This window comes from Sinohyriopsis cumingii, chromosome 10 (assembly GCF_028554795.1).
Source record: "Sinohyriopsis cumingii isolate HCF-2022 chromosome 10, ASM2855479v2, whole genome shotgun sequence".
Lineage (NCBI taxonomy): Eukaryota > Metazoa > Mollusca > Bivalvia > Unionida > Unionidae > Sinohyriopsis > Sinohyriopsis cumingii.
In genome coordinates this window covers 86,777,862-86,795,071 of record NC_142970.1, presented here as the reverse complement: position 1 = coordinate 86,795,071, position 17,210 = coordinate 86,777,862, and the positions used below count along the sequence as shown (strand labels likewise).

The window sequence follows — 17,210 nt, the reverse complement described above, 5'->3', positions numbered from 1 at the left end:
TTATGTTCAATATGCACCAAGCTCATTATTTTCAATAGTCACCAATAGCATTATTATTAATGTGCACCACTAGCATTATTATTAATCTGCACCAATGACATTACTATCAGTATACGACAATAGTATTATTATCAATATGTACCGATATTGTTGCTATATATATATATATATATATATATATATATGCACAAAATACTAGGGACAAAGCAAAATAAACCTTACAATGCAATAAGTACCTTCAAACAATTGCACTAGATACAGATGCATTGTTGGGCAATGTTCCTCACTGTGTTCTAGTTTATCAACATCTAACACATCACCATGAGACTGGATATAGATGTACGTTTTTATACAGTTATGGACAGTTATGGACTGTAATTCAGAGTTTAGCAGTTTATATACAACTGACAAATCAACAAATAATAGCGCATCTACTAATTAACATTTTCTTTGAAATCGAAGATTTTCTGTTGAATGTTTGGCCGCTTAATTAAAAAGTAACATATGGACATTAGGGAAATGTTTACAAACGTTGGATAAATAATGTGAAGTTATAACATTATCAGTTTGTACTTGTAACATATTATGACAACAAAGGCTACAGTCAATCAACTAACCAAATCACTTTAAAGTCTGACAAGTCAAGCATCCCAAACATTACTGCATAATATAGCAAGTAGTTTATAGAAGCAAGTACTTGTTACAGCTTACGTTTACCTAGTGTGACTCTGACGAAAGCCAATCATTTTAACTGAGAAATAAAAAATATAAAAAAATTGTATAAATCTTAAAGACAATGTCCTATCATGACTTTGGAAACAACCAATCATTTTAAAATAAAACAGAACATGTTTACGAAGTTTGCCACAAATTCTGAAACAAGGTCAGGATTTAGATCAACACCTGGTGTTTATAAACTAACGGTAAAGGTGAAACTATTTTCTAAAAACAAGTATAATCTCTAGTCAATAAGTTTACATTACGTTATCATGTAATGAAAACAAAAAAAAAATTAAAACTGACAAATAATTAATTTGAATTAAATATATATTATGTCAGATATATTTAAATCAAATATACATAACAATTGTAATTAAACCTAACCATGCATTTTATTAACATATATCTTGATAGACCTGATATAATTGCATAATGGTTACCTCTAGGAACATATTCATACCTTGCATAAATATATGATGAATACATCTACGAACAATGTTTTATTGTGGTATTAGAAACAATTCCTTTATAAAATATTCCATCATATATTTTTTGGCGATAAATCCAATCAAAGTTCCAAACCCAGATTACATTTTAAAACAGTGTTCTTCCCAAATTGAAACAACACACATACATCACAGCATTACTTACAACACTCTATTATTTTGCTTTTATCTCTCCTGTTAATTTTTTTTTTGAGAGTGGGTTTAAATTTATTTGTTTTAAATTTCATATTCCGATTATTGTGACATGCACATAATGCTAAATGGATGTCGTCAGTCGCCTATTAAGTGGTAGAATATAGAATGGTAATACAATAGAACTCAGTTCTAATCACACTATGATCTTATTTTCTCTTTCTATTTCGTTATTTGAGGAGAGAAAGTTTTATGTAATTATTAAAGCTTATATGCGAATATACACAAACCATAACGAAACACAAACGGATAACAGATAACATTATACGAATCCGCTAGTTCATTATGATATACACTTAAGTGAGCCAGCACGTTAGAGCATAATATAATAATATAATGCATTTTCTACGAGTTTAAAGTGGACTTATTTTATCTCGTGGGAAAAAGATCAAGTATTTTGAACCGCATAATAACATATATGTGTTATTCACCAGATAAAAGCAAAAAGAATGCATATTGATTCATTCTAGCAGAACATTAAGAATACATCATGAAATAATTATTGATATTAAGACTAAACATTTTTATGAACTCAGAACATATTTGAATTATGTAGCCAGATTTATAAGCCATTATTTCACTCTAGTCAAATCCACTGTGTAAAATAAAAAAATACAAGGCAGTTTTACTTATGTCTCTCTTCAGATTTTATGTAACACAGTTGGAAGATAATCTGACTCTATCTCAAACATTTTCTCAAAGATAGGAGGTTGAGAATGGGGACAATAAAAAACGTGATATATTATTAATTGGATAGTTCACAACAAAGTCATCTTCAAAAAGAAATATGCAGTTTCACACACGGGGAAAATGTGAACATGTGCATCGGAGAAGAAACAAAACAAAACAACAATTACAAGTTACTAGAGCCTAATATGGAATGCGCGCGATCTTCTGTTAAACTCAAATTTGGGATGCATGCTCATGTCTAGTGCTATCGCTTAAGGTTGAAAACAAAAAGGATTATTAATTTCAATAATTTCAATAAAAACACCTACTATTTGTATAGCTATGTTTTATAGTTCATACAGATGATATTCTGTGAATAAATTAGATATTCTACTTTTGCAATTGTTCACCGATGTCTCTGCAGAAAGTTACCAATAACTCTTTCCAAGTGAAGGTGAAGAAGAAAATTAAAACTTTCAATTTTGCATTAATAGTACTCCGGTTTTCCATTTAAGAAAGACCATTGTATTTGGTTTTATATCTTAATTACCACAAGAAGGAAATGTTAATGCATATTTTAGTACTTTATGTGCTTATATACATCGCTTGAAAAGCTGAAACAAATGTTGAAATTATCTTTGTATGTATTACCGTATTAGACAAAATGGACACATTCTAAATTTGCTTTTTGTTTTTAAATATGTGAAAAATTGTTTCATTCATATGTAAACTAGGTTTTAAATTCTTTTCCAGTTATAACACATTTCACATTAAAAATTATTTCCGTGTCTCCGAATATCATGAACATCTCAAATTTATTTTCATCTCTTGTTTTTCCAGCTGGCAATGGAATAGAAAATGTTCCAAGTAAACGACATGATGGGTCGGCCACAAATTGAGGAGATTTATCAGAAGAGGTGCACAGTTTATAGCTTGCCTTATTCTGGTTTATTGTTGCAGGACGTCCTGTTCTAGAAACAGTATGGCCAACTTCCAAAACTTCACCAATTTCTACTAATTTAGTAAATACGTCTGTGCATCTAGCTATACCGTCACAAATTATTCTTTTCTCTTTTGGATGAATGTCGGGATTGAATTTCTCTGATCGATCGATTCCGTACCTATACCGTGTTATTCTTGAGGATATTGATTGACTGACATGTCCAGATATTACTGCGCCTTTCAGGATTGCAAGTCCTCCTTCTTCAGGAATGATGATCTTCTGACGTCCAAAATTACATTTGAATGCCTTCTGAACCAGTTCACTCTCAGCGAATCCGCCAACCAAGATAATAGTGCTTAAATGGTTCAATGCATAATCGGATAACAACTTTCGTACATGTTTTATCGTGCTTTGTATTGACGCATCAAACAATTTTACCCAAATACATGAATCGATTCTCAACCTTTCTCCAACCCAAGTAACATCACCCTCAATACCTCTATTACACCCCCTTTTTCTTCAAACATTTTAATCATTGAATATGGCATCCTACATGTAATATTTCTTTCCGTACAGCTCTTTATGGTTCTCTTCTTCGTTTCGAATTCTCGAAGGAGATCCATGTAATCCGCCATCTCCCTTCTCGCGAATTCCCCAAGAAAATCTTGACCAATGATCTTGCCGATATAGGCGAGGAAATTCTTGTCGACACAAGTTCCTCCCCAATGACCACCAGATGCTTTGTACAGTTCTACCAAAGATTCGTCTTGCTTCACTTCATGGACAGCAATGTCAACTGTTCCACCTAAAATTGTACAAATGAAAGAAATACCAACGGTATTTTGATATGTAATTCAGGAATGAACGATTCGAACTAAATTACAAGCTTTTCTTTACAACCCTACTAAAATATCACTAAACCTTCGAAGTTTAGAGTTCTACCTTAATAAGCGAGAGAATCCTCGTATCGACTTGAACAATTGGAAATGATAGTTTGGTAAACCCGACAAATCACAATAAAAAAGAAAAACATTGACTTCGTAACAATTTATATGATGAATTTGATTTTATGTTTGTCTCTTTTTTTTGCGTATTCAAGAAACATGTATTTTTATGTACAAGTCATTCATAGATTTGTTTTCTTTCATTATAACCCATGTTCTACCGTAATATATCCTGTATGTATGCGAGTCCTTGTCTATTTAACATTTGCAGGGAACATGGAACATTATCGCGCGCAACAATAGCCAGTAATGAGAGTAAGAGCAAACGCACAGCCTTACTAAGAACACCATAGCTTACCAATCAAAGCCCTAATTGCTGACCAACACACATACTTACTGATAAAGGCTCACCTCTACTCACCGATACCGCATTTGCAAACTGGGGAATGGAGTGATGAAAAATAACACATATATAACATCCACCTCCCATCTTAACAACTTAACACCGTCAATTAAAACCACACGGAGCTAAAGTGGAGTGATGGGATGATTACTCAATAGCTATTGTCTATCGCACATACCATTTCACTACCATACCACACTATATACAACAAGGAAGAGGAGTGGCTCATATGCTTTTATTTACTACACTGTTCCACATTCCCGATGACAGAAGGCAGGGAGATTTAAGATTTGTTGTCCTAAAACAAAGTGATAAAACATACATAAGTCCACACAAATGCACACATGCATACATACATACATGCATGCATGCATGCATGCATACATACATACATATATACATACATACATACATACATACATACATACATACATACATACATACATACATACATACATACATACATACATACATACATACATACATACATAGGAAGAAGATAGTGATACAAATATCGTATATTGTTCCTGCATCTTGCTAGGAATTTTTTATATTGTGCCCTGACATTAACGCGTCTTTTAATATATCAAAGTTGATGACTTGACTGAAAGGTTAGCTTATGGTCAGTCCTTGCCCTTTGCATTCGATATGTTTGATGAGTTTTGTAGTATTATCTAGTAATGAACAAAGCAGACGGGATTTTTAATAAGTCATGTTCAATTTATGGGGTACACAAGCTCAGCGCTCGATGATGCCCAAATATGAATAAGTGATGGATCAACAACAATATGTTAAGTTGATCGACAATACTAGAAAGCTAGAAGAAACAGACAGAAAAAGAGGTGGAAAGACAACATCAAAGAGTGGACAGGCATGGGATTTGGAGATTTCAACATCGCAGTAGATGCTTGTAAAGTCAACTGTGGTGCCCCAACGACCTTTTGTGTTAAGGGTTTGATGATCATGCTGATGATCCACGAATGATGCAAAGTTTCATACCAAACAACGTTCCTGTTGAGGTTTGCTCCTCGACGTCATGATTACAGGATTGGTCTTTACACGTTTAAGCACACGTACAACATAATCGACATATAATTTTTGCGTTGCATTTATGAGACAATACGCAACGGTACAAGTCTGGAGTTGGAAGGTATTTGATTAGTCCTTCAAGCTGGCGAATGTGTCAGACGTTGATTTGTTCCTTCACAGTTTTGTCACTGCTTTTGGGAAATCGAGCATCTGTTCATAATACGACTATATCCAACATAGATCAATATATTTTGATTGATCTCTTTAAGATTTGTCTGTCTCGAAAAACAAGTTCCTTCATTAGTTTGCTGAATGTAACAATTGTGAGCAGAACATCGTTTCTGTCCTGGACAGATATGTGAGTCGTTTTAATTGGTACACTTTTTCTATCAACATTTTGGTCACATCTACAGATATTCACAAGCAATTTTCTTCTTTTGGAAGTGATATAATTAATTGTGCATGGAATAATATTTCTGTCTGCAGGTGGAATAGGAAATTATTTCCCGTCCTACGGGGACGCAAGATTTAGCCACTAAACTGTAATGACATCTCTCCATAATGTAAATGTTGCGACCGTTTCCTTCAAGGCTTGGTCAGATGTTTCGCAGACATGAATGTATACAAGATATATTTTGATACTGGTAATTAGGACGAAATCATTTTGTTGATAATCGAAGAGATCTGGCGGTAAACTTTCAGGGTATAGCGAGCGACCACTGTGTCTTAAAATGTATGCATCCCGTGGGGTCTTCACACAGTCTCTTTCGAAATCACATTTTGTTTCAAAAGGGTTCCCGCATTTGTCTGATTTGATTCTTTGTTAGTGGATCTGTATCAGTTTTCTCTGCGTCAACCCAAGTGCCCACGATGGCATGGGCTAAAAATATGATCTTTATCCTAGCTGATATTGATGACATTTTGTTGTCAAAATCTGATTCAGGGATACGATTTTAAAATGGTAGGTGGTAAAACGTGATCAATATAGACCGTATTTGTTTTCCATCAGTAATGTCAAAAGCTTCGAAAGTTTGGTGTACGTGTTGAATTTTGTAGATAATCTTGGAAGCCATTAATTCATTAGGTATACTGAATTATATCCAGACGGGAAATTTGAAACTGTCGTGATCGACAATATGTCGCAAGCGAACTTTCACTTCAGTCTGGCAGTTGTTATAACTATGCCAACATCGAATACGATAAGTACTAAATATAGGACTAATTTATCTTAAGGGACTTTGGAATGAAACTCTTTAAATTTGATTGTGTGAGTATAAACGGTGGTTACAATTTTTCTGAAAGTCTCCTTAGTGGGCAGCTAGATATGAAAACAATATTTAGGGCCTACTAACAAACGTTCCGTCTTGGACGATCTGGGTTCACTTTCTATGGGGGATAATGATGATGAGAATGGATACGGATTAATCATCTCCTCATCGAGTATACCTAGAATGATCTTTTTCTAAAACGTCTATGATATTGTCGGTGAGAAAGGACTTCGTATTTGTCTTTGTTTCTATCTTATTCTTAAAGTGTTGAGATTTACCATGATCGTTGACTACTCGCAATTGGTACCATGTACTCTCTCTCTCTCCCTCTCTCTCTCTCTAACACACACACACAGACACACACGCACACACATGCACACACATACACATACACACACATGCTTATCGTTCAAATCCAATTAGACACTCAACAGAAAATATAGTAGAGCAACAAAAGATGATATTTCTTTCCAGAAATAGACAGAGAGTGATTAAACATACACGACGTATAAAAAAATCTGTGAAGAGACTCAACATCACGCTGGGGATAAATATGAACACACCTGTTATGTCTGTCAAAAGACATAACACTGGGTAAAATAATGCACACGCGTCAAATAAACGGAACCAGTTAAGAAAGGGAAACCAGGTCCAGATAAAATATAAAGATGAATGTTGTGTGAGCCACGTAATATGAAATAGATCTCGGCCTGTTACGGAACGTCACAAAAGATGAGGTTTCAGGAAAAGACGAACATATTCTCTTAAAAATCATATATTCATGCGATGACAATACAATATTGCAGAATGTCAAGTCCATGTTCGATACACTAGGTGGAGTAAACGAATACCATTGATGGAATAATATGATTAATATCTGCGGCAATATTATTGTCATACCGGATACAGGAATCCACAGAAGGTCCACAAAAACATGAAGTCTTCTCCATCAGCTTCGACAATGTTAATTGCATCAACAAACTGCTGTACATGGACTACATCATGCTACAAGTTATCCTATGTTTTATTGGTGAACAGAACAATGCGATATCGGAACATTTTTAAAACTTATTATGATTGGCAGGGAATAAAACATAATTATTTTTGATCCGTTGTAACGTCCTTTCATCCGCCATATCATTCGTTCTCGAACCAATCTAAAATATGTGGGCGTATATGTAATATTTGATGATTATCGCTACGATGCTGTTTGAACCAGAGTACTGGTTACGTGTGAAAGCTTGCTGCATAATTAAAGCTATTACATAAGCACTTGTATTGGATGCAATCATGTGAAGAGTCCATGACGTCTGAAGAAGAGATGTTTAAGACAAAGATAAGTCAATAGGTGTGGGTCGTGATTACCCAATTACGTTGGCAGTTAACAAGCCACTTCACATTGTTAACTCAACGGTTCTGTTCAAAGCACCCAACTTTCCTGACACGGAATACCACTCTTTCTTACCGAAATATGAAAACACCCTCACCCATCCGTCCTTGAGTCTGTATGACATTCTGTGTCATGAAGTTTTACATAGTAAGTTAGTATGCGTACTTGAGCTACCCATCTTTCTTATTGAACGCATAATAGTATGTTTGTGAAATGGCATGTGTGATAGTATATATAAGTGTGGGCAACAATCCCATCACTTCTATTCCCCTCCTGTGTTGTGTCTATAAATGTAGTTATTGGATCGAGGAGTTGGATGAATTGGTACAACTTTTTAACAATATACCTTCTATTTTACATTCCCGTTACACATCAGTTTGTAGGAGTGTGTGAAGGTAGGTAAATGTGAGTAGTGGTCAGTTAGTATGGGTGTTGATCAGTGTGGATAGTGGTGAGAATGTATATCAGTCACCACTCCCATCACTTTGGCTATAGTAGCCCAATGTTCAAATTTCCCTTGTGACCATAGTTGACTTGATAATGCTTTTCCTTTGTAAGTATAGTGCCCCTCCTTCCAAGATAAATTTCCATTGTAGTTATAGTGTCCCCCTTACCCCATGTTAATATTTCCTGTGATGTTAGTACCCCTATGTAAACTTCTCTTTTTGACTGAAGTGACGCCCCATATCGTCACCCGCCAACTACTTACATTGAAATTGTATTTTCTAACCAATGCTAATAATTGTAATAAAACAATAAGATCATTTGTTTGTATTTGATAATATATTCCTATTTTAATTATTTTAAACTATGCTTTTCGTGTATGCATTATTTGTACTGCCATCATTAAATCTGGAATTGGTTTGCATACGTACGCTCAGGGGCGAGTAGGTCCATGGCAACACAGGCCTTACTCTTTGCAATGTTGTTTTATATTGGGTAGTAATAAAGCCAAACTCTGACAAAGTAATACCATCCAGCAGACAATGTAATTAGAAGCACACTTAGGGAGTTTAGTATAATTGCTATATGATAGTGGACATCTTTACATCTAGCATCTATCAATTGTGAATACAAAGAATTCATACAACTGGTTAAAGTAAAACACGTAGTAGTGGCGAACTAAAGCGATACATTTCACAAGTCAAATATGAAAGTTTTGGTACAAGGGACTGCCTTGCAATCAACCGATTAAGCACACAAATCATACTGAATTATTGTGTAAAGTAACGCCACAAACCAAGGGGATGCGGAATTGCAAACTGCCACAATAATATATTGACATGGGTCGTGATTAATTCTTTATTGTCAAATAGTCTCTTTCGAAGAAATCAAAACCTCAGGCATATTATCTAAGTGCCGTTTGCTAAGGATAAACCATAGTCAGCAACTAAACACAGTTGACGTCCCAGTGAAGCGAAAGCTCAGCGCTTGTAAACCAACAACGCACTCATTTTTAAGGCAACTTGCACCATAATGATTTTGACCAAGCACAGAAGGGGTCCTAGTGTAAAAAAGAGTAGAATTAATATAAATAACATGAATAGGACTGGTCCCACCATTGTTAGCAAATAAAAACAACATCAACAGAAATAATAGCAACAACAGAAAAAGGTAAAGAGAAGCACCAGTGGCAAATGGTGCCTTCACAGCACAAACGTCAATAGCATTTTATTCCTTTCTGATTTGGTTCAGGGATACTATATATTCAATTTATGTAGTACATGCCTCCCATATCTACAACCATGTATCTCATTCCTGGACGGAATAGCCTTTCCACGGGGGTTGTGCTTGGCTCAGATGTCTTCAAATATTCTAGTCGTTGACACCATACGGCAGCTGCCTCTGGCTCTAAGGCGATGGAGAGTTGGTCATTGCTAATTCCCGCCTTTTGAAATAAAATAGCAAAACGATTAATATTTGCCAAGAAAACAATACTAAACAATGAAATTGATAAAATCATTAGACACGTTGCATATATAGGATATTTATATATCTAGCATAATTGCCCATTTTTGATTACGTACAGTCCAACCTGCTTTTTTAATGTCAGACTGATGCGTTCGCATACTTGTACAAGATAATCACCTAACCTAAAACCAGAATCGCCTCCCAAACAAGCTAACATAGGCAGCATACCATTCGGTTACGCACTATACCAATAATAAAATAATTCCCTCCTGTTCCAAAAATTAAAACTGGAAAAATACATCATCTAGTTATGAAACTGCATGTGCACAAAATGATCATAAATGAATGATTTCATAATAAAAACTTACATTTGGAGTCCATCTAATTCAGATAAATTAAGAAAATAAAAAACTTAAAAATCTACAACCATGAGTAAAAGCACGTTTCAAGTGTTTACAATTTCACATTTACTTGACCTGACAAATTTATTCAAGATGTTTTAATATCATCACTTGTTATATTATTTGCAATACTCTAAATTTTTTTAGTTTAGTTTTGAATATCTCCTTTTATTTCCGAATCTATTTCCTCCGTTTCATGCCAGAGTCTTCTTATCCGCGAGAGCTCTAAACCACTCTATTACGATTATAAGCTTATGTCCCATTTCATTATTCTTTTTTTTACTGGCTTCATCTCACTCATTCTCCAATATGTACGAATTAGATCGTTTTAACCATTTCTTGATCAGTAAGTAGCTTTTGGATCTGTTTTTGATTTTCTATTGCAGTAGATAGTTCAGTTCCAAAGGTTGATAAAATCTGTTCATTTATAATTTTTGTTCGTGTCGGCTAAATAAGTACATTTTGGCTCATTTTCATATTTAAGCATTGGTTTTGTTTTTGTTGTCAACAATCGTGTTTTGTTTCGGCTAAACCATTTATCTTGTGAAATGGCGACAACATAGTGTAAACTATTTTTTAATCTTCCAGTTTTATTACAGCATAGTTTAAAATAATATTAGAGCACGTTTAAAATAATATTTCTCTTAATACTAGGCCCTATGTCTAAAACGCTCGCCCTTACCGATCTTTGCCATCTCAATTTTGTCACAGAGGGTTCGAGTTTCAGGCTCGGTCAAAGTGGGTATGAGAGAAGGCTGCTTCTCTCGAGCCGGTGGTTCTTACTAAGGTTTACCATGGTTTCTTCCTCCACCATGTTATACTGGTAGTCATATATAGTCTATATTGTCTTGAGAAATGGCATTGAATATCAAATAAACAACAACAATTTCTTGATACGTTTGGCTTTTTCATTCATAAGTCTCTTTTACCTGTTCTAACCGTGATTATAAAGTACTATAGATTCCTATGTCATCCCATGTCATCGTCCATAAACTTTTGTAATTCTTCCATTTCAGTATCTATTTCATTTCCACTCTGTTCCACACATAATAAATTATTTGTCTGTATGTTGCGCTGGTTTCTTTTACAGCTGTCAAATTATTGTCCTAAATTTTACGTACTTGTGGCTCAACCCCTACTTGCATAAACCGACTAGTGGCGGAGTGAATTGATTTTGCCCGATCATTAAATATAGTGTTCAAGTTTAAGTCATGGTTAATTGATTTGACCTTTCGCAATCTTCATCAACATTATTTTCAAGTATTATATCTTGTGACTCATAGCAAAATTACTTGGATCTCTGAAAAATGTTTTTCCCCATGTCTACAAAGAGAACAACATATCTAAAATGTATAATGTAAGAATAGATAACTTACTTTTTTGAAGGTATTCTGATATTCTGTATTTTTACGATAATGCTTGTAATTGCATGTAATGTTCATTACAACTGTATGAAGTAAGGTCACCATGAAAAAACTTTCAATACTACTAGAATAATATCCAATACTGAGAATCAGTAATCTTAAAATAAGTAACATGGTTTGTAATATTCAATAACAAAATGTAATGCCGTAAAATTCAAATTGATAGTTTTAAAAGAACTTACGATATTGTGAATTAAATTTCACAACGAAGTCCAATCCGAATGTGATGATGTACAAGTAGCCTTGAATATGATTATGTGTCAATAGTATTACTGTATCACAGTAATAAAATCTAGAATTCATAATAATCATAAAAGAGTGGTTTGATCCAAATATCAATGAGCACTTCGTAATTCCAATTAATACTTGACATAAAGGATCCTCTAAAACAACAGCTGAGCACAATCAAAAGACTGACTGGTCTACATATATTTATGTCAGGAATAATTAATTATATTTATCCGAACCCAGATGTAAAAGAACTGAGACACGATAAACGAACAAGGATGGGGGTCATAAGCTCATTTCCAACTATACACAAGGTCAAAAGGTCATGTAAACAGTTGTACCCAAACGTCAGTACATACATGGGGATATGTAATGATCAAAGGTGATCCTTGCCTTGGTCACGTAAACAGATTTTTCCCAAATATTAAGGCGCAACCCACAATAATGGGGCTGTGTAATATTGTTTAGAAAGTGACCCATGCAACCTACAATCATAAACAAATATGAAACATACTATATATATATATATATATATATATATATATATATATATATATATATATATATATATATATATATACATAACAATAGTAATAGAGATAGTATGCAGTCTAGAAGTAAGCCCACACTTGTTGATAACGACTTCACTGCACCATCTATAATTACTGCACATTCTGAGTTGCAATAGAGTTCTTGAATGATGTGTGTGGGTTGGTAGCCACACACGGTCTACAGCTGCTTGAAATTTATGAACAAGCATTCTAGTTGGTGTATATTTTCCGTATTATTGTTTTCTAGATACAATATTTTACTTTCTGATAAAGGTGACACATTTTATCATCATGTAATAATATTTACCATTTCAACAACACTTTTTCTTTGTTAAGAAAAAAAACACGAAACATATATATCGATTGATTTTACTTACCATGATGTGTTTGCATTTGGTGAATGCGAATGGCATATTGCTTTCCTAACTTGCTTGTTTAGTTGATTTTGCTATAACGTTATATCAGTCTGCGCTCTGTATATATTGATTGAAACGTCGCTGTCAAATTGTATTTATCACAAATGTTCAAGTGCTTATAAATGTGGAAAAGCTATTTTATATTTAGTATATTTTTTATCTCTTTAAAGATTTGTATGATATGTTTATTAGCTAGAGAATTAAACTGAGCATCAGGAAATTTTATAGCAGCTTGCTTGTAACTTTCACTAGTCTCATTTCCATTATTTGTCACAACATTGCTATAGCTAAACTAAATAAAGAATTGTTTATGAACGTTTTATTTACTAATGTATTGCGTTGCTTCGCAACACAAATGAGCATGACTCAGCTATTTCTTTCTTATCACTGGAGTCTAACATATCTACGTAGATCAAACCTTGTTATTCGTTTATTATATTTTCTTTTTTTAGCTTCAAACACAATTTGTCTAGTCATATTTTAAATTTAACCGTAGAATGTTCGCCAAAGAAAACCATTTATATGTTATTGTGGGTGTGGGTGTTGCTGAGGAGTGCAACTGCAAGTGGTTATTTCCTGGGAATTTTGTATTAAGTCTTTTTTGCAGGTCGTGGGATGTTTTGTGGCGTTGGCAAATTTCATATTACTTGGGGGGTGTTTATTTTTCTAAAACAATTTTTGAAATGGGTAGTGTTTAATTATCAAAATATGTGTGTGGAATGCGGTTAGGTGGTAGAAGAAATTTTGCAATCACAGAACATCTGCTTTAACTTTGTATCATATTGCAGCCATGGAAGCCTAAGTTTTCAGCTGTCAAGACATTTTTGGGAACTTCTGACCCGTTCATCATGATGAGGTGTTTCACTTGAAGTATTACTACCATCACTACATGTAGATAATGTTGGACTGTCAGGTTTAACATAAGGTTCAGTGACTGTGTTGTCTGATGAATTTGCACTAAATACAGATACTGTTAATTTTGTGAACTTACTCCTAAAATGAGATGATGAACACGGAATGGTAAACTTTCATTATCCCGTGATAAAGTTACATTGTTGATAGTATACATTTCTGATTGCGATTGTTCCATTTGCTTTGTATTTATACACAGCAATTGGTACTTCAAAAATAATCAAACTATTTTATTGTTACATTTATTGTTACATTTGAGAAGAAAACAACAGAAGGAATAACCATCGTTCAATTAATTGTAGCTGTTTCTATTCGTGTCTTCAGAGGTCTTTTGATTGTATGCATCGTCCATTAGCATGACTGAGTGCATCACAGCACACAGTACTCAGGCCAGATGTCAACATAAGCGGATTATGATGCAACAATACACTTTAAAGACGGGTTTGTCAATATGAACAAAGGATTTGCTTATGTAACAGATAGATTGCAGTGCATTGTGTATCCAGGTTTGTGGCTTCCTTTAGTAGTCCCTTTGAATGTCTCCATTCCAAATCCATGACTGTATGTACAAATTAAACAGCCAAAAAGGTTGCTGCAAAAAAATCGCCAGATGGTATATTTTGTTCCCAATAAAAAAGATAAGAATTGCAATTTGTGGCATTAGCAAAGACCAGGACAATCCATAGTAGCGAGTCTCAATGTATCCCATTAATATAATCCAGAATGCCTTTCAGCAGATTCACAATAATACCAATTTGTTTTAACCCAGAAAGTAAATGATCATTTTGTTACATCAAAAATTCCATTATCTGAAGACAACTGAAAAGGTTACATTAGTTACCTTCCAGAACATTCCATGTTTGTAAATAATGCTAGACCTTGAACTTAAATATTAGTAAACAACTTATTAACACTTTATAGATATGACAAAAAACACGACAATAGTCAGGTAGGCAAACCTCTACCCTCAACTATAGACAAAGGTCAAGCACACAATACAAATTGTGTGTAACAAATTTAAGGTAGCAAATTAAGTTTCAAGTAAAGTGAACAAATACATGGGCAATACTGTAAGTTGCCTGAGCTATCTCTTCTACATCTGAAAATATGTTAGCAAATATTTAAATACAGTACAAACTGCAGTTGTACATGCAGTGCAAAGAAAACAAGGTAGTACAAACAAACTAAAAGGAAAGTTTCTGGAGTGGTCTAAGCCAAAGAATTTGCAGACAAAAACCCTCAAAAACATGAGTTTGGAACAACTGGAAGTAGGAAGATAAAATGGTTTGCAAATAATAAAGAAAATACAGTAGAACCTGTCCTGAAAGACAATCCCTTCTGCCAAAAAATAATGGTCTCTCAAAACAGGTGGTCTCTCACAAAAGGTTACATAATAAATTCAATAAATCAGTACATGATGATCAATGCCTCTCAAAACAGGTGGTCTCTCAAGTCAGGTTTTATTGTATTCTCAAAATTACTGTAAATTATACTTGATTCTAAAATAAAATATTTTATTGGAACATCAGCTCACTGGGATCATACATACAGTTCTAACGGCATCTACCACTTCATGAATGTACCGTATGCACAAGCTGATTCATCCATGAGCCGTGCAGGTATTGGTGGATTAAGACATGTAATAAAATATGATTTATGTAATCATCAAGACAATGTTCAACTATTTTTTTTAAGTAATCAAGACAAATGCACAAAAATCTAAGTGTCATTTAAATTTTAAACACCTGTGCTTCTTCCCAAATGACACGAATATAACTGTTTCAGAATCTCTTCAAATCAAATATGACCTACATGGAGTGACCATGAGGCTTTTGTATGTACAATAAAAAGCCATTTTCAAAACCTGCATCTTTTTAAAAATCCCTGCATATGTTGAAGTAGCCAAGATGGTAAAGCAACTGACTCCTAATCCGAATGTCAAGGGTTTAATACCTTCCAGGCCAGCCTCAGTGTGTCCTTGAGAAAAATGCTTACCAGTGGTGCCCATTTCCTTGCATGATATAGCCAATAAAGTGCTGACACATTTTAAAAGCGCAGAAGAATACAGTACCATCTTGACTTGCTTGTAAGTCAGGTCCAACTACAAACTGCATGGAGCCAGATCTGCTGGCACATAATGCAGCAAAAGATCGGGTCTATGCAGTTTGATGTGAACGGTAAACAGTAGAACATAGATCTGCTGGTGCATTATGCAATGACAAATCAGGGTCTATGCTTTTTTTTGTGTTGAACTTGAATTTTAATTGAGTATATACAGCAATAAATCTCTTGACAAGACCAGGGATCAAAAGATTCATACATTTGCCGAAAAGAAAAAGAACATGGTCAGATTATTATCAGAGATAATATCCAGTAAAGAGTAAAAGAATGTTAAAAATCCATTGGTGTCCCATGTGAATGAGCTATGTAAAACCTTTTGCCAAGAAGAATTTTCTTATTGCCCATCAAAGTACTGTAGCTGCCCTAAAAACTCCGTAATCAAAACCTTTTGCCAATTTTTGTTATATATATATATATATATATATATATATATATATATATATATATATATATATATATATATATATATATATATATATATATATATATATATATATATATTTGGATATATAAAAATCAACATCAGTCCACTGATGAAGTGTAACATACGTTTACACACATACACATATTTAGTCATTCATTTGAGATCAAAAAGTAATAGATAATGGACCAATTTCCTTTTTGTGATATTTTCTTGTTTACTTAAGCTTTCTAGCAGCTGGAAACAGCTGACCAGAGATTTATCCATATTGTATGCTTATATGGTGTTCAGTGAATGGTCCACATATCCAAAATGGCTGCCATAATGACCATTGCTACTCTATCTAAACAGACAGTTGTATTAACATGTGGTTTTGACTAAAAATTTGTGTTTGTTTTAAATGGTGTCAAACTGACCCCCAAACACGGTAGCTACTGGTAAATGTTTTAGTCATTATTTTATCAAACAGATGAATATGTCAACATTAAGGTTTAAAAAGAACAGCATCTTATGAGCTCTATTTTGTCTGAAATGAAAATGGTGCCAACCTGACATATATTAATGTCACCACTGTAGCAATACTGGAAATCTTGCTATTACTCCTGAATGGTTGACATGGAATTTTCACTTATATGCATCTCTTAACTAGAACCTAGAAGAAGATGGTACAAAAAAAATCCAGCATGGCCACCCTAGTAACCATCCTAAAAATCACTGGTCACATTAACATGCAATTCTGACTTGAAGACTTCACATATTTT

General features: G+C 34.0%; 1 protein-coding gene across 1 annotated transcript; it reads right to left on the bottom strand.

Annotated features, from left to right (window-relative positions):
• Window positions 1–3,488: 3,488 nt before the first annotated feature.
• Window positions 3,489–12,992, bottom strand: LOC149790530 (heat shock 70 kDa protein 12B-like). The gene is made up of 3 exons (XM_089973236.1): window positions 12,957–12,992; window positions 9,793–9,952; window positions 3,489–3,835 (listed from the first exon to the last, which is right to left on the bottom strand). Exons 1-3 carry the CDS (start codon window positions 12,990–12,992, stop codon window positions 3,489–3,491), a joined length of 543 nt encoding a protein of 180 aa, XP_089829362.1.
• Between the last annotated feature and the right edge of the window lie 4,218 nt (window positions 12,993–17,210).